This window comes from Pantherophis guttatus, chromosome 5 (assembly GCF_059756535.1).
Source record: "Pantherophis guttatus breed Tessera chromosome 5, ASM5975653v1, whole genome shotgun sequence".
NCBI classification, from domain to species: Eukaryota; Metazoa; Chordata; class Lepidosauria; order Squamata; family Colubridae; genus Pantherophis; species Pantherophis guttatus.
Window position 1 is genome coordinate 88,235,332 of NC_142067.1, and position 27,342 is coordinate 88,262,673.

Genomic DNA, 27,342 nt, shown 5'->3' on the forward strand with positions numbered 1-27,342 from the left:
ATAAAGCCTTTTAATATGCATTGGACCTTTCTCTTTTATATGTCTAACCAGTTCTTCCTCATGCAACATTATACCAATTTTTTGGTCCTCTTTCCATCTCAATTGAAGTTGTTTATACTGTAACCAAGTTAGATTAATCCCTTCATCCAACAGTGTTTCTAATGTCTTCAGTTGCCATCTGCCCGCATCTGCAAAAAGAACTTCTTTATATAAAAACCCCCCGAGTGACATTATATTTGTATTCCACATGATATGACCAAGATCCAGCCATAGCGGTATTTTATAATCCCATTTGGATCGGTGCTTCTTCCAAACTCTCATCAAAGTGTCTCTAAGTATATGGCTTTTAAATACTTTATCCACTTTGTTTTCATAAAATAAGTAAGCATGCCAACCAAATTCAAGATCAAAACTTTCTATATTCAATATTCCAGTCTTTTTCCTTCCAAACCAATCGCTTGCTTGAGTCAAAGCTGCTGCTTCATAATATAACTGTAGGTTTGGAAGTTTAAGACCTCCCCTTTCTGGAACATCTTGCATAATTTTCAATTTCACTCTCGGTTTTTTCTCGTTCCAGACAAACTTATTCAGTCCACTTTGCCATTCTTTCAATTGTTTATCACTTTTAAGCACTGGAATCATTTGGAACAAAAAAAGAAATCTTGGCAAAATGTTCATCTTAACTGCTGCTATTCTTCCAAGTAAAGACAGCTGCAGTTTTTTCCAAGTCTACATATCTTTCTGTATATCTCGCCACAACACCTCATAATTATTTTGAAACAATTTCATATTTGATTCTGCAACCTGAACTCCTAGATATTTAACCTTAGGTACAATCTCAAAACCTGCCCTCCTTTCAAGTTCGTATTTTCGATCTTGTGTCATATTTTTAACTATCATCTTAGTTTTTTTCTGGTTCAGTCTAAATCCTGATACTGTGCCATAGTCTTTTATAATGTCTTTCATCTGGATTATTGATTCCATTGGCTGTGTTAGGGTAACAACCAGATCATCTGCAAATGCCCTTATTCTGTAGTCCTCTTGCCTTATCACTATACCTTTCAAGATATTCGAGTCCCGTATTGTATTCAACAAGACTTCTAGTGTTAAAATAAATAACAATGGGGATAACGGACAACCTTGTCTTGTTCCTTTTTCAATATTAAAGTCTGTTGTCAAACTTCCATTAATAATAATCTGTGCCTTTTGCTCTTGATAAATTGCTGAAACCACCTGTATAAATTGATCCCCAAAGTCCATCTTTTTAAAAGTCTTTAATAGAAAATTCCAATCCACTCTATCAAAGGCCTTCTCCGCATCCAAAAAAACCAGCACTGCAGGGATCTGTTTATTCTTCTCAAGATATTCCAATAAATCTATAACTTGCCTTACATTGTCCTTCATATATCTGCCCTCTATAAATCCCGCTTGATCATCGTGAATCACCTCTTGAATGACTGGCATCAACCTGTTGGCTAGTACTTTTGCGTATATTTTATAATCATTATTCAGAAGAGATATTGGTCTATAATTCTCAGGTTTTTTAGGACCTACTTGCTCTTTTGGTATCAAAGAAATGTAAGCTGTTTTCCATGATGGAGGTATTTTACCCCCTTGTTGTATGTTACAAAATAAGTCTCTAAGTTGTTCCACCATTTCTGCTTGCAAAGTTTTATAATACACCGCAGTCAAGCCATCCGTTCCAGGAGCTTTGGCTGTTTTCAGTTGTTTAATTGCTGCAATTATCTCCTCAACTGTTATAGGATGATTCATTCTTTCCTTTTGTTGGTTGGTAATTTTTGTGACTCTTTTATTTTCTAAATATTTTTCTATAAGTCCATTCTGCATATCATCTTTAGCATATAATTTAGTGTAATAATCTACAAAGACTTCTTTAATTAATTTTTGTTGAAAAATTTCTTTCCCTCCAATATCAATACTATCAATAGTCCGTATACTCTGCTTCTTCCTTAATGTGTAAGCCAATCATCTGCCCGGTTTATTAGCATTACAAAATATATTATGCTTCGCATATTATAAATTTGTTGCAGCTTGTTCCGCCATAAACATTTGAAATTGATCTTTCAGAAGTTTTATAGCACCATGTATTCTTTCATCTGTTGGATTTTTAATAAGTAACTGTTCTTTATTCTTTATTTCTGCTTCCATTTCAGATCTTTTCTTTTGTCGATTCAGTTTGTGTTTAGAGTTCATAGGAATGAGTACCCCTCTCATATACGCTTTACTCGCATCCCACACAATTTCAATTGGGGTACCCTTATTCAAGTTTATTTCAAAAAATTCTTTCATCTGCTTTTTAAGTTCTATTATATTTTTTCATATCTAAACAAATTTTCATTTAATCTCCATGATCTTCTCTCAATCTTTCCAGTCTCAATTTCTATCCATACTGGGCTATGGTCGGTTAGAGTTCTTGGGAAAATCTTTGTTCTTTTTGTCTTGAAAAGTAAATCATCTGATAATAAAATAAAATCAATCCTAGAGAAAGATCTATGTCTATCAGAGAAAAAAGTAAAGTCCAACTCTTTTGGATTATGTATTCTCCAAATATCTTTTAATTCCAAATCTTCTTTCATGTCAAAAAAAGTCTGTGGTAGTCTAATCCTTGACTTCGCCAAACTCTTTTTATCTAATTTGGAATCAATTACTCCATTCCAATCTCCCATGATTAAAATAGATCTATAGTCCCATTGCAGTATTTTGGGGTGCAAAATTTTGTAAAAATGATCCTGTTGTTGGTTAGGAGTGTAAATTCCAATCACTAGAATTTGGCCATTTGCTGTATGCAGTTCAATAGCTATAAACCTGCCACTTTCATCTGCTTCTATAATTTTAGCTGACAGTCTTTTATTTATATAAATGACCACACCATTCTTTTTTTCCAAGTTTGAAGCTATGAAATGTGTTCCTAGTTTTGAATTTATCAAGTATTTTTGATCTTGTGTTCTGACATGAGTTTCTTGTAAGCAAATTATATCATTATTAAATTGTCTCAAATATGTGAATAACTTCTTCCTTTTTTGTGGTGAATTCAATCCATTCACATTCCAAGATAGAAACTTAATCGTCATGTAGACTTTTTTGAAGTGACGAGCAGAATTGCCGAATATCTTCCGAAGTCTTTGGCTTTGCTCCCCCCCATGGCTTCACTTTCTTGTGTAGTACTCTTGACTCCCTTTTTGTATTGTTGTACCTTAGGTCTTTCCTGTTGTTGCTTTTCTTTAAGTTGCTTAGAAATTGCTCGAGTTACACACTGATCTTTAGCTTCAGCCATCCGGGCTAGGTCCAAAGCCACATCTCTTGTAGACAAAATTGGAGAAGATTCTAACAGGGGCTCCTCCAGAAAACCTCCTGTAGCACCCTGCATTTCCGCTGCCTCTGGTTCCACCTGCTTAAGCTGCTCTTCCATCTCTTGCTGAAGTTGCTTCTCCTTGTCACTCTCCTTTATCTCCAACACAGTGGATGTACGTGGGGATGGTGATCTCTCTTTAAGAACAGTAGAATAAAAGTATTCCGCCTTCTCAACAGTATTTAATCGATGTCTTTCTCCATTGTACCTCAAAATTATGCCAGTTGGGGCATCCCACCGAAATGGTATTTGTTGTTTTTTTAATTCATTCACTAAAAAGCCAAAAACTTTTCTATCTTTTAACATCTTAGGTGGTAATTCTTTATAAACTCCAATCTGAGCTCCCTCCACTTGCACAGCAGAGAGAAAAGACTTTTGCAAAATATCATTTCTCATTCTTCTGTCTGTAAAATATATCACCACATCTCTAGGCAGTTGTCTTTGTCTGGCCACCCACGAATTCACTCTGTAAATTTTGTCTATTTTGTAAAAAAATCTCTTCAGGATTAATTTTTAACAACACAGCCAGAGCATCAGCACAAATCTGTCTCAGGTCTTGTCGATCATTCTCTTTAATACCTCTGAGCCTTATGGCGAATTCCATGGACCTGAACTGCATCATTTAATTTCGTTTTCAACTCTCTGCATTTTATTATCAACATCAGAAATTTTGTAATCAGTATCCTTCATTTTAACATTCATTTCTGATTTAAATTCTTCCAACTTAGAATCCGTTCTAATAATAATTTCTGACAGGCCAGAGACCACATTCGTTAATTTATTAGTCACCTTGTCATATTTCTCTTGCACCACCTTTTTAATTTCATTAATTTCCTGCTTAATTTCCTATTGTGATTTTTGAAATTTATCATCCAAAGCCTGAATAATAAAGTCTTTTAAACTTTCAACATCAAAATCTTTTTTTTGACTCTGCTGGCTAGGCGGAGGTTGCTGCTCAGGTTTACGTGTGGGGGATTCCCCCCCCCCACTGCCTTTCCTTCCTGTTTAGGCTTGGAAGCCATCCTGCCACGTAGACTAGCTTTTCTGAAAAAGGATATCCTTTTTCCTTTTCCACCACCACAAAGTCCTCTAAAAAAATCCCCCAGGATTAATCAGGTTGGAAATAGAACTTAGATTGAAGCAATCTCAAGCTTACTTTAGAAAAAAAAATTTCTCTTTTCTTTTTCCTCCTTGTTACAGACAGCGCAACTTTGTAGCTGGTTAAAATAACATTAGAAATTCACTCTCACTTTCAGCCTGTAACGCTGAAGCCGAGCGCCATTTTTCAAGCTGCTTCCGCTCAGTCACGCTTGCACTTTGAGTCAGAAAGTCACAGAAATAACAATACTTGCAGTTTAGAAGTTTAGAGGTTCAAGTTATTATCTTCCGATGATTGTTGAAGTTAATTTCATTTAAATTGAAGGTTGCTGCAGCCGACTTGCTCTGCGCTAGGCAGAGTCGTCCCACGCCGTCCGGAGTCTCAGCAAGTTGAAAGGGAGCTGCGCCTGTTTCCTCCCCCAGTAGCAATTTTCTGGGGGCTCACAGGGGCTCAACCTGCTCCTTGCCCACTCTTCTCCTCAAATCCTAAAGATTTGGGAATTTTCAAGCCGCTTCTTCAAATCGAAGCGGCTCTACAGGCGGCAGGGCTGGCGGTCCAAGGCAGGGACTGTCTTTCGTCGGAGGCAGACAAACTGGAAGTCCATTCTTACTCTTATTCTTAATGAAGAACAAGTATAGGTTGGATAGTAAATCACATAATTTCTGTAAAAGGGTTTCCACAGAAGAATAATAGATGATATTGCTATCATCACCTAAGTCACATTTTATGTATTATGATGTCATGGCACAATCAATACAGTTTTGTCATCATTGTACATTGTAATAGATACCTATGTTTTTATGCAAAAAGTCTTAAATACTGATTGAAATGAAACCTGGAAAGAGTTCCTGAAAACTGAAGACTTACTGCTAATCAATATTGTTAAGATTAAATTTGATGAACTATTGAACTACTGTAAATCCATAAGTGGTTCACACATGTTGTGATTTATTATTTTGCCTGAAACTTCTTTGAAACTCCCAGCAGTTGGAGCCACTTGGATCCTCACACTGTGTATTATTCTACATTAAGCCTTCTAAATGCTTAATGCTTGGTGAGAAGCTGCATGACTTTATTTTAAAGGAGTAATTAACTTTTTAAATATTAAGTACGGCCAGTTCCAAAAAAGTAACATCTTACAGTGACTTCCTAAGGTCCTGAACTCAATAAGAATTTATAACCGTTAAACACATTCCTGTGTTATAGAACATTTTATTGTGTGATATTGGCCAGTATTAACATGACTTATGTTCTTACAGAAAACAAGAAAAAGAAATAAACATCTGAAAACTTAAAGGTACTGACATAATGATGGATTTATTTTCTGAGTTCAACAAGGCTTTTGAAGGAAATACTATATCAGCTAGGAATCATTGGAGTAAAAGCAAGACAAAACATCTTATGGCAAAATACTCTTGAAGTACTACATCACTGTTTCAATGTTGAGTAGAATCCCAACCAGTTTATGTGGATGTAAGTATTTTGTGCAGAACAGGTCTAAATGATCCAAAGGTGCTTTTCAAAAGGCAACTGGACTTCCTTGGTATTCTGCCCCCCCCCCCACTTAAAGACATTTTGCTTCTCGTCCAAATAACTTCTTCAGTTCTGATAAGAAGCAAAACATTTTCAAGGAAAAAACAAAGAAGGTTTAGTTGCCTTTGAAAACATCCTTTGGGACAACCATCACCTGGATTTGAGACTCCACAAATAGGTCTAAGTGATGTTTATATTTTGCAAATAAGTTGCTAATTATAATCATTAATTAATATGTCTTATGGCCATTACTTAATCCAAATGTAGAATCTGAGAACACATGCAAAAAGTATATATGAAAAGAATTCATACAAATCACAACAGCTTAATATTTGCCAGTAGGATTATAAAATACCTATGAAAATTATTTTGACTGAAAAGTACTGCAAACTGATACGTCAAAGCTATGGTATTGTTCCTGTTTTGTGGAACAGGGAATGCACTTTTTAAGGAGTGAGTAGAAAAGTAGGTAAAAAGAGGTGATAGCAGGATTTTCCAAACTTACACAAGTCTAACATGATATGCGACTAAGGTGGCTTAAAGATGCTGGAGATGGTCTCTACTCCAGCAGTTCAAATCCTAGCACTGTGTGAGGGGATAGGTGCTCATCATTTGCCTCGGCTTCAGTTTGACTTGCTATGTGCAAGTAGATAAATAGGTACCACTTCAGTGAGAAAAACAATGATGCTTCATGTGGTAGTACAATCCTAGCTGGTGCTAGACCTGCTGGTAAAGACTTGGACTGGCACACAGATATATGATCAAACAGGAAGGTAATATTATACAATTGGCTAAAGGTGGGGTATAGTGAATTTTCTGCCCCTGTAGCAGTTGTGCTAAAACTGGATATAGCTATCCAGTTCATGTTCTGGTGCCTCATACTAATAAACTTTGTCCAATTTTATTCCAAATTACAATCTCGATACAAAGATGACATAGGTATTATGCTGTTTATTATGTTGGCTCCATGCTGCTTCTAATGCACTAGCATTGGTGATGCAATACTTCTTGGCTAAAACAACCATTTCTGAAAGTCAATAAGTCAAGCTTGTAAGGAAATTTATGAATTGCCACAGAACTGACAATTGTTTTCCATTTTTAAAACTATTTTAGAAGACTTGTTTCTATGAAAATTATTATCAAATTTATTTGCTGCCCATCTTGCAATTCGAAGTGAAGATGCATATATTTCTTAAATAATCTCTTTTGCCTTGATCTTGTTGCTCTTGAAATTCATAAATTGTGAATTTATGAATGAAAGTGAATGAAATTGAACTCTCTCTGTTTGCAATCAGAGCATTCTCTTTCAATTACACATCATGCTTCTGCTGCAGAGGTGAAAATCAGTTTTTGATACTTTAATATATATATATTGTTTACTGAAAGTAATGTTGTACCTTGCTTGATAGAAATCAGAAATATATTGGAAGCTAATGTGCAGAAGGAATGAAAAGGGAATATTATCTTATGTTGCTATGGCATTTCAGCTTGATTGTTTCAAGTGCAACTTGATTTCACAGTTGATTACCTCTAGAAATGAAGAGTCATTCCAATATTCCCACCGATAATATGCTATTTTGCAAAACCTGATAAATTAGCACACTTTGAGAGAAGACACTTTGTGAGGCTCTTTGTGCAATTTCTTTCTCAGTTTTATTTGTCTTCAAACTATTAATACTTACCATTAATTAATAGGAACAATCTAAAAGAAACCTAATTCCCTTTATATTACACTGTTATCAGAAGTTGACAGTGAATTTAAATGCTGCCGATACAGGCAGATGCTGGTGAATATTTTTTCCATGTTTTGGTGTCAGGTTTCCACATATACACAAACACTGTCTTTTTTATACTAGCTGAGTATCTGACACGAAAAAAATTAATTTAGGTTCTTCAGTAATCCCATCACCCTAGTTCCCCCCACCTAAAAATCAGGTAAAGTGTTAACTAGGGTTCTCTCAAACCTGTGGAGGAATTTAGAGGATGCCCCTATTTATGATCTAACAGAATTATAAAACAAGCTACAAAATGGCAGGGAGCAGCTTCTTTGAATTTTGTTTGAAACCCAGTACAAAATAAATGTGTGGAGGGAGGAAATCCTGGTTTAAATTGTTTTCTACTTACATCTTAGAACATTTGTTTGTGCATAACAAACCAGCTCAAATTCCAGGTTGTAATATAATCAACATCATCTAACTTCCTTGTTGTCCTCTCCCTTTATTAGAATCTGTTACCTGGTATACACATTGACATGATGTTAGTCAAGCCAGTTTCAAAAGTATTCAATTATGTATTCACATTTTTTCAATCTCATGATTTCAGCAGATCATGAAGAAGGAAAAGTTGTTCTATATTCACTGAAACTTTTTTTTTTTTACTTTTATTGTATTTATAAGTTGCCACATGAAATGTACTAGGGGTGTTTCTTACACGGTCTTCCTATCGCCCACAGATTCAGCCATGTATGTCTTATTCATGTCCATGAATTCTATAGTACCTCTTCCCAAAAAAGAAAAAAGGACAATGTCCTTCCACATACAATAGCTTTTTCTTTGGAGGAAAAGAAATTGGATCACTCCTGTGTTGCAGAGTGGATAGGATAAGACACAGTAAATTTATGATCACGATTAGAACCTGTGCCAGCAGAGCAGGCATGCTTCGGGACCCATTGTCTGTCTCTCTTTCTTTGTCTCTCTCCCTCTCTCTTTCTCTCTCCTTCTCTCCCCCTCTTTCTTTTTCTCTCTCTCTTTCTGTCTCTCTCCCTGTCTGCCTCTTTCTTTGTCTCTCTCCCTTCTTTCTTTCTCTCTCGCTTTCTCTCTCCTTCTCTCTTCCCCTCTCTCTCTCCCCCTCTTTCTCTCTCTTTCTTTCTCTCTCCTTCTCTTTCTTTTTCTTCTCTGTCTTTCTTTCTCTTTCTTTCTCTCTCTCCCTCTTTCTTTCTCTTTCCCTCTCCCTCTTTCCTTCTCTCCCTCCCTCCTTTCTCTCTCTTTCTCCCTCTGTTTTTCTCTCTTCCTCTCTCTCTCTCTCTGTCTATCTCTATCTATCTATCTTCTTGAGGCGGGGAAGGTGAAAAACAGGCCGTTTTTGCCTGTTTTTTTTTTTTTTGTCTCCTCCCCTCCCCCCAAGCATTCTGCAGGCTAAAACCAGGCAAAAACGGGCTATTTTTCCCTGTTTTTTGCCTCCTTTCACATACACCCCACCTCCAGAAGCATTCTGCAGGCCAAAATTGTTGAGCTTACCTTTCGGTTCCAGCCCACAGGGCTCCCGAAGGTAAGTCCTGCGCTCTGCTGAAGGGTGGGCGGGGCAACCTGGTGGTGCTCCATGGGCCGGATTAATTGCTTCAGCAGGCCGCATGCGGCCCACGGGCCGTAGTTTGAGGACCCATGGTCCAGGAGAAGGGTCTTCTCTACCGTAGCTCCTGTCCTTTGGAACATCTTACCTTCTGATATATAATTGTCTCCCACCCTTCTGACCTTCTGCAGGGGAAGCAGCACACGTAACAAGGAAAGCATCACTTTGGATGTGATTGATGAATTAAGAGGTAATCCCACTTTCCCCACTGCATTCTGTTCCCTGCCTGCCCATCTTTTAACTATAATTTTATCTTGATTGGGATTTCTATTTTTATTGTTTTAGAGATATTTATTTGTTAGGATTTTAATGTTTGAATGCTGAAAGCTGCTCAGAGTCATTTCATTTCAAGAAGGACAACAAATAGATTAAATAAATAAATAACATGATTAGATTTTTTTTAAAAAAAATAACATGACACTGTCACCACTGCATGTCTCTTTCCCTATTCTTACTAATGAGCTATGATATATTGCCCTAATACTCTGCTGATACAATGTTCCTCACATTGTGTGAAGAGGAATGAAAAATCATTTCATCAAGTATCATTTTGACAGAAAGTCATAATATACTCTGAATGTTTAAACACATGCCATATAGTGGTGAACACTTCTTCCTTATGGCTACATTTAATTTTATCTTTTAGTCCAAATGTTTTTTTTTCTATTACCGCAATATAAATTCTTGTTACTTTCTAAAATAGCTTTACAAAATAATTAATATCAATTAAGAACATAATTCAGTTCAGAATAAGAAAAACACGCACTTGCTTTAACAATCATTTTCTAATTACCTAAGATTGCACCGAAGATTAAGTTTTCAGAAAAAAACCTGCATCTCATCAGATATATTCCTGAAAGACTGATTTGAAATAATAACTTTTATCTTTATATATCCAAATAAACCCTGCATAAGGCTCAGTTTCTAAAGTACAGGTATTCTTCGACTTACAACAGTTCATTTAGTGACTGCTCAATGTTACAACGATACTAAAAAAGGGACTTAAGACTGTTTTTCACACTAATGACCATTGCAGCATATCCATGGTCATGTAATTAAAATTCAGATGCTTGGCAACTGACTCATATTTATGATGGTTGCAGTATCTCGGGGTCATATGATCACCTTTTGTAACCTTCTGACAAGCAAAGTCAATGGGGAAGCCAGATTCACTTAACAACCATGTTACTAACTTAACAATTGCAGTGATTCCCTTAACAAAAGTGGCAAGAACAGTTATAAAGTGGGCAAAACTCACTTAACAAAATTTTCACTTAGCAACATAAATTGTGGGCTCAATATGGTCGTAAATCAAGGACTTACCTGTATCATTATTCCAAGACAGGTAACACTTTTGAATGATCAGACAACATACATACCTACACTCCAGTCCATTTCTTCCACAGCATCCCCATATATGCCATGCTTGCTCTTTCCTCTAAAAGCTAGTGATGCATAAAGAGCTGTATGGACTTGAGGGTATGATAGGAATAGGAGAAATGGTTTATCAATATTCCTGAAATAGAGAATATAAATCAGAATGCTAGGGAATGCATAATATATTACCATTTTCATATAAATTCTTTCTTGATCACATGATTTATTCAGTATTTATTTATTTATTTATTATATTTATATACCGCCCTTCTCCTGAAGGACTTGGCGGTGAACAGCCAAGATCAAATACATAAATATAAAAGTTAAAAGCAATTTAAAACCAGATTAAATACTTTGGCCCACAATTAAAAACATCCCATTAAAATCCAATTTAAAATTTAAAACCATTAAAATTAGGCTAGCCCGGCTTGCTGGAATAACAAAGTCTTCAGGGCGCGGCGGAAGGTACGCAAGTCCGGGATCCTCCGTACCTCCGGGGGCAGCTCGTTCCAGAGGGCAGGAGCCCCCACAGAGAAGGCTCTCCCCCGGGAGGTCACCAGTCGACATTGTCTGACCGACGGCACCCCGAGAAGCCCCGCCCTGTGGGAGCGTACTGGCCAGTGGGAGGCTCTCAGTAGCAGAAGGCGGTCCCGTAAGTACCCAGGTCCTAAGCCATGGAGCGCTTTAAAGATGTTAATCAACACTTTGAATCGCACCCAGAAGACCACTGGGAGCCATGCAGCTCGCGCAGGAGAGGTGTTACATGGGAGCGTCCCGCCGCTCCCATAATCACCCCGCGGCCGCATTTTGGACCAGCTGGAGCCTCCAGATGCTCTTCAAGGGGAGCCCCATGTAGAGAGCATTGCAGTAGTCCAACCGGGACTACATTATTACTACAGTAATAATTCCTTCAAATGTTTTGGAAGTATCTTACATGTTTCCAGCCAATCTAACATTCAGGAATTTTACCAGTTAATCTGAGGTTGCCAGATTGAGAAAATCTTGGTAACCTACCAAACAGAAATCAGGATGGCAATTTAAGTAAGTTCTTAGAATGCTTGTTATTTCCATTTATTTCAAAACAATAAAATAGAGAAGTTGTGCTCAAAATCTATCAACATTTTAAAGTGAAATTTAATATGAAAAGGATACATTAGGACATTTTTATTATCTCAATGAAGGACAGTCTGACCCATACAATATAATAGTATAATAAGATGGCATAAAGTGGATTAATAAACTACTACAGGAATAATAAAAAGTAAAGAAGAAAACTAGTGGATCAACCATATTGGACTTAATTCTCAATAACAGAGATGAAATGATAGAAGATGTTGAAGCTACAGGAACCTTGTGGGGGAATGATCATGAAACATTGGAATTCAACATTATGCAAGCACAAGCAAGAGAACAAAGTCAAATTAGAGTCTTGGATTTTAACAGAACCAATTTAAGTAAACTTAGAGATAATTTGGAAAGGATTCCATGGATGAAAATTCTCAAGGGAAAACAATCCAAGAAGCTTAAGAAATTTTGAAAAGTGAGATTATGAAAGCCCAGTCTAGCACAATACCAATGAAGAAGAAAAATAACAGCTCTCAAAAGAAACCAGCAAGGATGACAAATAACTCTCTGATAAATTGAAAGGCAAGAAGGACAAGTATAAAAAGTGGAAAGAGGGGCACATAACTAAGGCAGAATATCAGCAAATAACATGAGCCTACAAAGATGAAGTCAGGAAACCTAAGGCTCAAAATGAACTAAGTCTTGTGACGAAAGTCAAAAATAACAACCACAACAAAAAGTTTCTTTCAACATGTAAAAAACAAGAAAAAAGACAAGGAAACTATTGGTCCATTAATGAAAGAAAATGGCAAGAAGGTGACGAGCAACAAGGAGAAAGTAGAACTGCTTAATTCATTTCTTGCATCTGTCTTTACACAAGAGGAAAAAACAGTCCAACCTATCAAAAGCAGTACTGTAAAAAAAAAAAAGACTAAGTATACCAGTTAAAAACAGCAAAAAAACAGTAAGAGTGCACCTGTCACCCTAGATGAGTTCAAATCACCAGAACCAGATGGATTGCACCCCAAGGTTCTGAAGGAACTGGCAGATGTGATCACAGAACCACTGAACTATATATTTCAATGATCCTGAAGCACTAGGAAACTACCGGAGGACTAGAAAAGAGCTGATGTAGTTCCCATCTTTGAAAAAGGAAAAAAAAGTGCAGAGCAAGTCAGCCTTGACAATGGGTTTTTCTTGATTACCAGAGGACTGGAAAAGGGTCCCCATCTTCAAAAAAAAAAAAAAAGAAAAAGAAAAAAACTGGATCCAAGAAAGTACAGACCAGTGGGCTACCCCAAGGCGCTGTCTTCGGCCCAGTACTCTTCAACATCTTCATCCAATGATTTGGATGAGGGGAGAGATGGGGAACTTATCAAATTTGCAGATGACACCAAGCTGGCAGTAACAGCCAACACTCCAGAAGATAGGCTTAAGATACAGAAGGATCTTGAGACACTTGAACATTCGGTGCTATCTAACAAAATAAAATTCAATGGTGAAAAAAGTAAGATTCTTCACTGAGGCAAGAAAAACTAAATGCACAGGTATAGTATAGATCAGTGGTTCCCAACATGGGGCCCACGCCCCACAGGAAGGCAATTTGATTTTTAATGAGGGCAATTTGAAAATGAACGATTAACTGAATTTTTGAAAGCCCGCTAATTGTTCTTATATATTTGTGATGAAACAGCTGTGTTTCATTTACCTATTGTTGTCTTTGTTAAAGTTCATTTCCTAGGGCCTGGTCTGAAAAGGATATCCCAGCTGGGAGGAGGAGGGAGCAACTGCCAGCCAATCAGATGTGTTCCCACTAAGTTATGGGAATTGGCAGAGTCTCTCTCTTTACTGTGGGCTTTCCTGCTGGGTGGTTGCAGGGAGAGCTCCTCTGTGGGGAGAAAGAGTGGGTGGCTGCTGGGGGAAGTGAGGATACAGTACCAGGACCCAAGTTTAAGTAAGAAATTGTTAGATTTACAGTTATTTTTAGTCTGTGTTTTCCCAGGCCGTGTTTTACAAGACTTTTCCTCTCAGAGCAATCTGGGGCTGGGCCACGCATGCGTAGGCCTTGTCATGCCTATGTGATTCACCTCCACCTACTGAACTACCAAAGCATTTCCCCACTAAGCTGCAGGTTCAAACTGAATGGGCGAATAGGGCGGTCATAGGTTACAACCCCCCTTTCATTCATGACAGTCTTATTATTCATAAGTTAAGCTAAGAATGTTTTTTAAATTTCCCTCTTTCTGCACCATTTTCTCGGAAATGCAAAATGATAAGTCACTTAAAACTTTATTCAATATAAAAGGAGTGATGGCATGGCTTTGTGATGAGACAGAAACTAAATATCCAAATTCAACCTACTTTGCAAGAAAACTGCTGTTACCGTTCCCATCTTCATATTTAGCTGAATGTGGCTTTGCTACTGAAGAAAAGAAATTGACTGGATATTACTGAACGAGGAGACTTGAGAATGAAGCTGACTAAATTGGAGCCTAATATAAAATCTCTCTGCAGCATCAAGCACAAGTATCTCACTAACTTAAGTAGACTAAAGCTGCAATCCTACATCATTTGAAGACAGTGGTACTTACTTCTGAGTAGACATGCATAGGATTGTGTGGTAAATATGATCTTGAGGTGAGCTCAAATTGTATTTTGAATTTGTTAGGTACCTTTATTTTAATATGTATAGTAATTAATATGATCAAAGTATTACAGAAAAAGCTTTCATTAAAATTATATTTATGCATTTCAGTTCTCTATTATATGTTTTGAAACTTTATTTGCTGTTTTTCATTTCCCTTCATACTTTTATTTTTTAAGTTCTTTAATACTTCTACTGTCTTTCGTTCTTTTATTTTTCTCTTTCATGGATGCCATGTTCTTTGGAACCTTGTTTAAACCAAGTTAATGGTCTTTGGCTTCCTCCGCGTGAGTAGGCATTCACTTTTTGAATAGTAAGAATTATATGTCATGGGGGTGTGGGGGTATCAGGATTTTAGAGATGCTTAGGTGGGGCATTGCCAAAAAAAGGTTGGGAATCACTGGTATCGGTGGTACCTGGCTCAATAGTAGTAACTGTGACAGGGATCTTGGAGTCCTAGTGGACAATCACTTAAATATGAACCAGGAGTGTGCTACAACTGCCAAAATAAGCCAATGCAGTCCTAGGCTGCATTAACAAAGGGACAGAATCAAGATCACATGAAGTATTAATACCACTTTATAATACCTTGGTAAGAGCACACTTGGAATACTACATTCAGCTTGGGTAGGAGGTAGGAGGAGGGAGGCAAGCTATTCTCCAAAGCACCTGAAGTCAGGACAAGAAGCAATGGACGTAAACTAATCAAGGAGAGAAGCAAACTAGAACTAAGGAGAAATTTACTGACAGTTAGAACAATTAATTAGTGGAACAATTTGCCTCATTGGACTAGAAGACCTCCAAGGTCCCTTCCAACTCTGTTATTCTATTCTATTCATTCACAAGCTGTGAATGCTCCAACACTGGAAATTTTTAAAAATAGATTGGGCAACCATTTGTCTGAAATGGCATAGTGTTTCCTGCCTGAGCAGGGGATTGGACTAGAAGACCTTCAAAGTCCCTTCCAACTCTGTTATTCTGTTAATTCTGTGTGTTTTAAAATAGTATTCACAAGTGTATTTATGCTTCCTGCATATATCCTTTAGGAAAATTTCTGTCTTTTTAGTTCTCCTGGAAGCTGTGTCTGGCAGTGGAAATGCTTACTTCACTCAAGTACCAGATAGTAACGAATCAAAGAGAGATCTTAATTCCAGCCTAAAACTGAACATATGTACCTGAATATTACAATATAACAATATTACTAAGGCAGATTGATTAAAAAGAGTTATATCTATCTCTCTATCTCAGTGTCTCAGTATCTCAGTATCTCACTATCTATCTATTATCTAACTATCTATCTATCTATCATCTATCTATATCTGGGAACATAGGGCTACAATGATAAATACAGGAAGATAGAAGTCATCACTTAAAAATGTCTATTTTCAGGAGATGACAGTTCCTGGGGCAGTATTAGGGATGTACTGCAACACAAGAATTTTTGGTCCCAGAACCAGAGGTGTGTTTCAGCAGGTTCTGACCAGTTCTGGAGAACTGGTAGCAGAAATTTTGAGTAGTTCAGAGAACCGGTAGTTAAAATTCTGACTGGCCCCGCTCCCATCTATTCTCTGCCTTCCAATTCCCAGCTGATCAGGAGGAAATGGGGATTTTGCAGTAACCTTCCCCTGGATTGGGGAGGGAATGGAGATTTTACAGTATCCTTCCCCTGGAGTGGGGTGGGAATGGAGATTTTACAGTATCCTTCCCCTGCCATACCCACCAAGCCACGCCGACCAAGCTATGCCACACCCACCAAGCCACACCCACAGAACCAGTAGAAAAAGTTTTGAAACTCACCACTGCCCAGAACATATCTAATAAATAGCTCATACACATGGGCATAATGTTATTTGAGGATTTTCTTTTTAAGTCCACCTGATTGACAGCAAGCTTAGATAAAGAATCCTAGCAATTAATATCCTTAAGAGTATAAAATCACAGATAATTATTTTTCTTTCATCAAATTTTCTTGTAGATTTGGGTGAGGGTTAGAAAGTGAGTGACTCCTGTGATCTTGAAAATGGAATGGCAGATCAGCTTCTAAGAGGGAGGGAGAGTTGACAATAACAGTTAAGATCCTGTTTTATTAACTGAAGCAATTCATTTCCTCTAAAATTTTACTACCATTCCATTCTATGCAATTTATCCAAACAGGTCTTGCTTTCTTAACAATTTAGTGTTTTTCACTGAAAGAGCAATAAAGCAAACTCTGTGTTTGCATATATATTTATATTCATTTACTTGGCAATGAAACATGCACATCCTTTTCTTTGATAATGGCCAATTATCCCTCTAAAATGTTCCTTTGTATTTAAATACAAAGGATATAACTCATTTTAAACTATTTCATGAGTATCTTACTTAAGAGGAATGAAAAATCTCTAATAACCCTAACAGATCATAATTCAAAGTAAGGAATGTTCTTTCTTCTAATGCTTGGAGTCCAAAAGCAGAGTCTTTTAACATAAGTTGCTTTAAGTTGCTTCATCACTTAATATAAATATATGTTTAAAGGTACAGACAATCAATTCTAATATTCTGAAAGTGTCATTTAATTAAAATTAAGTTTACAAGACTGAGAGACACAAGTCAGCCAAATATGAAATATTGCAAGGTAATACACTACATTAATAATTCTTATTCCCCTTCTGTCCTATTAAAAATTACAAGTTGGTAGCAATATGTGGAAGTGCCTGGGGAACTTCACAAATGTAAAAATAGCCCGTGCATTTCTGATGTATGAAACATGTATAGTACTATACTAATTGCCTTTTTTTCCCCCCTTGGGAAGGATTTTAGTCACTGACTGTCTGCCTATAAAATCATTTCCTGTGCTGTTCTTTTTTCTTTTTCCTCTGAACTGCATTAACAACTTCCTTTAAAAGAAGGAGGGGTGTGAAGCTCCTGCTACTACTTGCTATTCCTTAGTCTTTACTGGTACTTAAAAAAAAAAGACTATGAATAAGCAGCAATGCATGTCATGTTTCCAGAATCCTTCATCTATAGCAAAAAGCTTCAGGAGTGTGTCCTAAAGTAAAATTGAAGTCCCCAGAGCAAAGATGGGTGAGGACTCTGAATTTCAGATAAAGAAAGCTTTGAACTAGACAGTGTTATGCCTGGAACAGAAATTGCATCCCTCAGACAAAGCTCTGCTTCAGAATAAGCGCCAACACACTTATTCCCAAGACAATCTATGGAGTCAATGTGCCAATGCAAGAAGCAAGCTGGGCATGAAATCGTAAACACATGGATGGAACATTAATAAGAGTGCAAGGAAGAGGAAAAATGGCTCGATCACTCATTCTGATTATAGCAATCACAAGCCTGACAAGTGGCTTGTGAGAAAGTTGCTCATGGGATTGGCAGTGATGGGAATTGTATAATATTATGTAAACCTGAAAGGAGTTTTTGTTGTTACAGAATCAAGAGTAGGTACAATTGACCCTTTATAATTAGGTATTAACATTAAAGTACTCTGGACAAATTTTAAAATGACTTGAAATGTAAATACCGAAAGTAGGAAGAAAAAGAACAAGGTAATGTTTTTTCTCATTTAAAAAAAGAATTTGGTTGTCTTTTAAAGCTGCATATAATCATCATTGTAAAGGTTAGCTTCCTGTACAGAAACATTGCTAAATACCTTTAAACACTTCTTTTCCTGAATCTTAAATTTGGTAAACAGCAATAGAAAATGTTAGGTATTTTACTTTCCATGAGACTAAAAGAATATAACTAGTTTTCCAAACACAAAAATCTAGCAATTGGGATTGACAATAGAAAACAAAAACTTATTTTCAGGCATAATCAAATTTTCCTCACTAAGAAGAAAAAGTCTGTGTTTACATAACAGAATAAACTAAAATTTGGTTGGCCAGTTTGTAATAAAATATGTAGTAGAGATATGAGTCACATATTTAGATTGTGCAAATTAATATAGCTGGGTTAATTTATTAAAGCGTAACTAATTTAACCATGAATAAATATAGGATGCAATATAGATACTGAACACTGTTCTACTCATGTCCAGTTTGCTATGTTCTTTCTCCAGACGTAAAAAGGAAAGATATAAAACTGAATTTTCACTATTCATGTAACTGGATGATATAAAGTCTTGTCTGAATAAGCTGTTATAATTTCTTTCCCTTCTCCAATGCATAGATGGTATCAGATATGCTGCAGGTACCCATCAAAGATTATATTTTAAATATCATTTCAGGTGAGAATATACAGCAAGGCTGGAACAGGCCTTGGGCAATTCTGGAAAGTAGTGAGATTGCTTTTCACCAGCCCCAAAGTTCTGGACTACAAAAACTCAACTTCAGCTGAAGTGCAAACAAAACGCTCTGACTTGAACAATTTCATGAGAGCTGCAAAGTTTTCTGAAGACCCACAGCCTTGAATTCTATTAGTAAAACACAAGAATTGTTTTCTTGTACAAGATGTGATGTTGGAAATATGAACGGCAGGCTGAGCATACTCCTGAGTTATCCGTGACCATTAGATTGAGCACATTTCTTAGAGCCAGAAGATAGTAGCACCTCTTGGGATTGCATAGTTCAGGAATGGTATGTCAGACCTCAACCCAAGTTCAGTGTGGATTTGATGTATCACTTTATTTTTTTGATATAGTGATTTCTCTCACCTTCTCCCCAGTAGTTGTTAATCATCTCACCAGAGTAATAATCTGAATTAGCAAGACTTTTTAGATTAATTGTCAACACAGTGATAGAATACATCTGTTGTAAAATTCTGCCTTCAGGGCCTCTTATATCAAAAAAATTAGGTAGTGGCAAATGTTTTTGCCTGAGACCTTAGAGATTTGGTACTAGTCAACACTTGATTTCATAGATTTATAAATTGTTCTGTACAATACAGTTGTCTATGTATCTCAGAACTTTCTTAGCAATGATCCAACAAGGAAAATCACTACCTATATGCTTCATTCTGTTAATACTTAGCAAGCTTTATTTTGAGGTGCTAGTTAGCAAAATATAAATCTGATAACATTCCACATGCAGCTAGTTAATTTCATTGTGTCTGATTCTAACAGGTTGTGTGTTCATCTTTCTAAGTAGACTCAGAGTTGAAGCTTTAAAGAAGAACAGAACTTGAAGTTTATCCTGATTTAGTCATAACTGAGTTGAAAAACAAGAGCAAAAAATCCAGGAAAGGAACTCAGCACAGCAACGATAGCAAGTCCATAAGGATCTGAGCAGAAGTTGTTTCATCAATCATAGAAAGTTAACTTAAAGTTATTAAAGCTACTAAAGGCTACATGCCATAGTTTCTGGTCCTGTCGTCAGAGAAACCCACCCAGTTATATAGGCATTTACATCTATAGACTTTGTATGTTGGTGTAGTAGACTATCATATTGAACACCTATAATAAAAAAAAAAATGTGCTCATAGATGTGATAACAGGATGATTTCAGAATATAACAGATAACAGAAATATCTAGAAATTCCGTTTCCGTTTCAGTTTCAGTTTCAGGTATGCATGTCTCTATGTGGCATGGACTCTGTAGTTTTATTCTTCTATTTCAACCTGGCTTTTCCTCAAACATTCTCATTTCATGTTAATGCTGAAAATTGGCCAAACATTGTGAATGAATTTTATTGACTTTTTTATGTTTAAGTGAATCATATAAATTCTCTTGAAAATTGTACATAGTTTATAACAATTATTCATATTTATCAACAATTGAAGCTATATTGAACAGGGCCTTAGATAATGTAGACAGTGCTAGCTCCAAAGCACCAGCATCATTTACCAAAAATGAGTGAAACTTATAAATCCCCAGTTCTATAAATGTATGTATTTTCATTTTTTTCACAAACAAATACCAAGTTCAGAGTAATATTCCAATGTCTTAAACTATACCTACCTTCTTATAAAGTGCTTGGCATCTTCTGTAAATCTCTGGGTTAGGTTTTCATAAATCCATGGTTGCTGGGTAATAGTGTAATTTCTCATCAGGAAGCAATTTAGATGCCGAAAGTTGTTAAAGAAGAGGAATATGATTGCCACCCATGTAACAACCAACAAAAAAAAGTAGCCTACCATTCTATGTGGAATTCTGAAAAAGCCAATATAATACATAACTTCCAAAGTTATTAGAGCAATTCCAGTGATCTGAAGGGTTGAGGAAATATGCATTTTAAATCCTTTGATGAAAACACTTCCATTCCCAGGCCTGCAGTCTCTAATATTATTCAGAGGAATTCCATAGAAATGATCAAATCCATGATTTAAGGGATGGTGGCAGAAATCATGACTGCTGTTACAATTTAGACCAAGATGCCATTTGCCTAGATGAAAAAAAGCACATAGATTTCAGATCATATGTTAGCCCTCAATAAAGATTGTAAAAATACATATTTACAATACATTTTAATATGAAGGTACCAAAATCATATTTCCAAAATATCTACATGAATAAAGTAATGCAATGTGAAAAAAGCAGCTTCCTACATTTTTTAATGCAAAAATTTATACAAAACATATTATTGTGTTTCCATATTATAAACTATATGTAAATAAATTATTTTGAATAATTTATAAACAAAAGTATTTCAACAGAAGCGAGAAAAGGAAAAGCAGTTTTAAAGTCTAGAAAAAAGTGGAAACTGAGCAAAAATATCCCCGTTTCTAATACATTACTTAAACAAACAAATAAATAAAATAGAGAATATTCATCCCTGACACCCCTTGTTAGGTGGATATAATTTTGAAATAGTCTTCAACTAAAGAGTCTTATCTAAGAAAACCACAATCCTTTTCACTTGATTTCACAATTTATTTATTTTTTTACTTTCTCTGAAAAATGTGCCACTATACATTTCTATTTGGATGCACATTTTGGGCATGTGTGAATAAGCATTCTTATTGTAAAAGTAAAAAGATCAGTCTAGCCTTTATTATGAATCTGGAGTTGCTTTTGTCTCAACTTTTCTTATGATAAGCAAATATTACTTAATAGTGGACTAATAGGAGCTAAAATGAGTTGGAATGGAATTAAAGGCGATCAAAAAATTTTGCTATTAATGTGGCATATGTATACTATATTTATGTTCACCACAGGTCTCAGAAACTCATTAACTAACTAAAGGCACCTACAGACTTAACAGATTGCCTTTTTTATATGATACTGGACCATATAGTCACTTAAATTGTGAGCCATAAATTGGGTGAAAAATTAAAAAAATAGATCAGACAATTGCATTATTTTATGAATCTTTGTAGCTTTTCACGAACATATTATATTTGCAAGTTTTTTTTGTTATGTGTGTGTGTATGAATGTTGCCAATATTCTAATGTTAACTAGTAAATCATTTTGAAAACCAATTTAAAGATAAACACACAGTTTTTAATTGAAACACAGTGAAAAACATGCATCTATATTGATCACTCATACCTATAAGACCTGTAGAATAGCCTTCCTGTTGAAGAAGCTTTGCAAATGTTATTTCTTCAGCAGGCAGACCCCCTGAAGAGGCTGAAAATAAGAAGACTCCAAGCCGATTCAGACTTGCCATTCCTAAAAAAATTAAACATTTGAATATAAAAGAAATCATTTTTATTAAGAGAATATTTATATAAATAAAGTAACAGTAGAATAACATTTTATCAGATTATCTATGAAAAATAGATGGCATATTGATATAATACTGGAGCTTGGCTGTTTTTATTAAGATGAGAAGAAAAGAAGTTCACCCATATCCAGGTATTGTTATAAAGAATGATTGAGCATCTTTTTATTTATTTATTAAATTTATATTGCCCATGGCAACTATTTGCCCATGGCAACTCAAGGCAGTTTACAGAATATAAAAACCCCATTTAAAAAACAGTAAAACTCATAAAAAATCAAATAAATTCATGTAATAAAATCCCCCCCATCCCCTGCCCCAGTGACAGCCAGTCACACGAGCCATTTAATAGGCTCTATCCCACTCTGGGTTCCCCAGGCCCACTGGCAGAACCAGGTCTTCAGCGCCTTCCAGAAGAGAATTAGAGTGGGGGCCATTCTAATCTCTGGGGAAATGATGTTCCAGAGAGAGGGAGCCACCATGGAGAGGCACCCTTCTTCTGGGTCCCACCAGGTGTATCTCCCTCAGGGATGGGACCTGCAGCATTCCCTGCCTCCCCGCTGATGGGTCAGGTAGATGTGACCAGCAAGAGACAGTCCCTCAGATAACCTGATAACCAATTTTGTGATTGAGGAGCAGATTCTGTGATCCATAGCATTATGAGCTCTATTTGAAAAAGAGGATATGGGCAGGAAAAAGGTGATTAAAGCCTGATAGGAGTGGACAACATGCTAACATGTATATTTTTACCACCATTCCATTATGATGATGATTAGCCACAAAGCCAGCCAGATGTTTAGACAGTAGGTGGCATTTTCATACACTTACTGACTCCTTGCCAAAGACCTGGGATAGACAGATTTTATTATTTAATAACATCCTTCTCATCTTTTCTATTATCTTCTATTATTAGTATTTTATGATTATATTACTTTGTTGTTTGTATATATGGGAACTTATGCACTGGAGATAAATTCCTTGTGCATTCAATCACACTTAACAATAAAGAATATTTTATTCATTAAAGACATTGTCACAGTATTTAAGCTGTTCCAAATAAAGCTGCTTTTTTGCAATTGACCATGATTATGTCAATGCCAATGATGTTCAAGTGTTGCTCCAGATGTTTACTATTGTTGTTAACCTTTTGAAAAAAGCAACAATGTAGCTCTCCTTTTCTAATCAGTGGGACATCTAAAAAGAAGAAAAATAGCCAGCAAGATGGGTAAATCTGCAAAGTAAGGATTTTAGAATACTTTCAACCTTGAACATACCCAAGCACAGTAAAATTTTCATTGAAGGAAAAAAAGTTATGATTGGCTTTTGGGGCCTGATGTTTGGTACAGCCTGAAAATATCATATTCTGAATGCCTTTATTCTTAATTTTAATTAAGAATTTTTATTCTACTTCTCAACTTTTCTCATTATATCAAAGCCTCATATAGGAAAAGTTGCCTTCCCTTGTATGAATGGGAATGTTGTATGGAAACAGCTATGTTATGAATTACTTTTAAGTGCTGGTCCTGCTGATCCTTTTGTTTTTCTGTTTCTGAGATCCATCAGATTAGTGGACCAAGACAATAAACTGTGGCAACATATTTGGGGAACTCTTTGTCACTGAGATGTGACAGGCTGGTCATGCCATTCATTCAAAAAAGCCCTAGAGATGCATTTATTCTCATTATCTTTCTGTTAAGGTTCTTTCTACTCTGATGAAAATTGTTTTTGTGCAATTGGGTTGCTTGTATTAGGCAATGTATAGATTACCCTCCAACTCAAAGTGACTAGTCAAGATTGCTAAATCTGTAAGTCTGTTGTTTGATTACTGATATTAATAAGGCTAATAGCTAAGAGTAAAGACAAAGTCGATGCAGAAAGTTGTAAAATATATATTTATTGTTAGTATTGTATTTTAATGTCTGGTGTGCATATGTTTTTGTTTTTTGTTTTTGTCTCTTGACTTGTTTTGCTATTGTGTGTTTGGTTTTAAAAAGTAAAATACTCAATAAAAATTATTTTTTTTAAAAAAATAAAACAATTGTTTCTGATCAATTATAATTTAAAGCTTTAAATTTAGGGACTCTATTCATGTAGGGATTTACTGAAATATACAATTTGTTTGGGAATGGGGTTAGCTTTTTCATGCAACTGCAATTGAAATGAAATCATCATTATCTGTGAGAAAAAAAATGGGATCTTACCTAAACACATATTTTTTTTTCCATCTTCCACATAGAAAAGAGCAAAACATTCAAAAGAGATGTTTTGTAAAGAGCATTAGTGCAAAATAAGGTACCCCTCTCTAAATTGTTTGTAAGGAAAGAGAAAAAGAGGACGACCAACAGCAAGGTGGATGAACTCAGTGAAAGTGGCAACCAGTGCACTGTTGGAAAAACTGAAACAACAGATTAGGAATAGATGATCTTGGAGAAAATCTATCTATGTGGTTGTTAGGAATAAAAAATAACTTGATGGCACATAAACAATCAATCCCTGTTGCATTAATGTAGGCTTTCTCTTTGTCAGTTTGCAGGCCTATAAACTATTTTTTGGTAAGATAGTTAAATATGGGATAGACTGCATCACTAACCAGATGGATTCGTAAGTGGCTGACAAACTGCACTCAACATTTAGTCTTCAATAGAACTACATTTTACATGGAGAGAAATATGAAACAGGGTATCAGGGTTCTGTCTTAGGCCCAGTACTCTTCAACATCTTCATCAATGATTTAGATGAGAGGATAGAAGGGAACCAATCCAATTTGCAGACAATATCAAGCTGGCAGGAATAGACAATAGCCCAGAAGATAGGCTTAAGATCCAGAAAGATCTAGACAGACTTGAACATGGTGCCCTATCTAATAAAATTAAATTCAATGGTGATAAAAGTAAAGTTTGGCACTTAGGCAAAAAAACTCCAAATGCACAGATATAAAATAGGTGGTACCTGGCTTAATAGCAGTAACTGCAAGAGAGATCTAGGAATTTTAGTTGACAACTACTTAAATATGAGCCAGCAGTGTGCTGCAGCTACCAAAAGAGCCGACACGGTCCTAGGCTGCATTTACAGAGGGACAGAATCAAGTTCACATTGTGTGTTAGTACTGCCTTATAATGCCTTGGTAAGACCACACTTGAAATGTTGTATCCAGTTTTGGTTGCCATGATATAAAAAGATGCTGAGAATCTAGAATATGGGCACATAAGATGATTAGGGGACTGGAGGTTAAAACATATGAAGAACAGTTGCAGGAATTGGGTATTTTAGTCTAATGAAAAAAAGGGCTAGGCGTGACATGATGGCAGTGCTCTAATATTTGAGGGGCTGCCACAAAGAAAAAGGCAGAATAAGAAGCAATGGGTGAAAACTAATAAAGGAGATAACCAACCTAGGAACAAGGAGAAATTTTCTGTCAGTCAGAACAATTAATCAGTGGAACGGCTTGGGGGAGGGTGCTCCATCACTGGAAGTTTTTAAGAAAAGATTGGACAGCCATTTGTCTGAAATGGTATAGGGTCTCCTGCTTGAACAGAGGGTTGAACTAGAAGACCTCTGTTACTCTGTTGCCCAGCTTTTTCTGAATGAAGTGTTACAAAAGTGTTGTACTTTCTAGTAGAAGTGGTGCATGTACTGTATATGTATATTCCCACAAAGAGAAATATTCAGTCTTGTAAAATCAACACATTAAAGGAAGTGTCTGGTTCACACTCCTTTGGTTCCAAAACTTTCAGATGCAGAATAGAGCACCTGTCTCATATAATAATTACTGGAGTCAGCAATCTCACTAAATACTGTAAGTGATAAATATAACATACAGTGTATTTTCTTTGAAGAGTCCACACTCACACAGTAATTGTAAATTAAAACAATACAATCTTTTTTTCATATTTAAAAGTAAACATATAAACAATTTAGTTACCTGATCTGATAGGATATCGGCCTGTCAAGAATGCTGCCCTACTTGGTGTACATAATGGGGAAGCTGCTACATGATGAGTTAGTTTTATGCCTCCTTTAGCTAAATTGTCAATATTGGGAGTTCTGGAAGAAAAACATGTGCATTGTCAGTACATAAAGTTTGAATTCAGGCTACTTAAAAACATTCTTCTATTTCTGCTACTATCCTATCAAATACAAACTGAAGAGAAAAAAAACATATATTCAGAGAGCTTAATAGAATATTTTCTCCTAAGGCGGGAACGGCAGTCAGGATGGGAGGTGGCCCGGATGTGAGTTGTTTAGGACCGAGCCTGCAGAAAGAACGAAGCCCTGCCTCCTTGCCTTAGCTATCAGTTTTTCGACTCGGTCGAGTAGGACACACGTGTCCAGAGTCTCTGTATCTCAGCTGGTACTTTTGCCTTCCGTTCTTTTTCAAAATCAGCGATTCCAGCATGATCGGCCCTTTTTTTGCCTGCCTCCGCTGAAGACCGCTAGACGGTGGGGCTGCCGGCCGGCAGTCCCTTCGGCGCACGAGCCTACTCTGCCGCACCCGTCGTAGGTTCTTTCTATCTTCTCCGACCGTCAGCTGCGACTCGGGCTTGCCCTGCAGCTGCGAGGCACGACGCTCATTCCGTGCCGTTTTAAGCTCCCGCCCACGCTATTCTCCTAGTGATCGTCCTTTCGCCCTCGGAGCAACTAAGGAGAGCGGCGCCTGAACTCTGCCTACTTTTCCTGAACTGCAGTTTTAAGATAAGTGTGTGGCAGCGTTCTTGGGATCGGCCCTGTGTCAGTTGAAGGGGCGGCGGCCATTTTAAGGGCTCCACAAAATGGCGGACGCCATTTCTAATAAGGCTTCCCGATCCAAGGGTTCCAAGGAAAAGACGACCCAGGAGTCCGATCCTGGAGAGGGGACGTCTAGATCACAAGGCAACAAAAAGCCTAGGATTGAGAACCCCTCTAAGCCATCAGAAAAGCAATCCTCTTCTTCTGCTAAATTTACGAAAGGTGAGGGACGGAGACATAAGGCAATGGAGCGAGCCTTCAATAAGGCCGTTCCTATCTCCGGAGGAGATACCAGAATTTCTGCCTCAAGGCTTCCTCGGCTGACTTACAACCAACTGCCTTATCTATTTCTAATGTTTCTCCTCAATCAGCGATTATACCCCCTCTGTCTCCTGACACTTCTCTACAGGAGGATAATGCCTTACTTCCCGATGCAGCCACAGTTTTTCCGGCCTCCCAGGGTGCTCTGGTCAGTGTCTTGTCGGCAGGGCAACCCCTTCAGGGGGCAGGACCACAGAATCAGGTGCCAGTAGTTCCCTTGGCACCAGCTCCATCGGATCCAAACCACTCTCTTTCCCCCGCATTGGCAC

General features: G+C 36.8%; 1 protein-coding gene across 5 annotated transcripts in view; it reads right to left on the bottom strand.

Moving 5' to 3' along the window:
* The window catches only part of STS (steroid sulfatase), a 140,281-nt gene that overhangs the window by 65,896 nt on the left and 47,043 nt on the right, over positions 1-27,342 (bottom strand). For all 5 annotated transcript variants that reach the window (XM_034431459.3, XM_034431457.3, XM_034431458.3 and 2 more), the window contains 4 exons: positions 25,950-26,071; positions 21,853-21,975; positions 20,322-20,745; positions 10,730-10,866 (listed from right to left, as the gene is read on the bottom strand). In XM_034431459.3, coding sequence (XP_034287350.1) covers positions 10,730-10,866; positions 20,322-20,745; positions 21,853-21,975; positions 25,950-26,071 — 806 coding nt within the window. The remainder of the gene's footprint in view (positions 1-10,729; positions 10,867-20,321; positions 20,746-21,852; positions 21,976-25,949; positions 26,072-27,342) is intronic.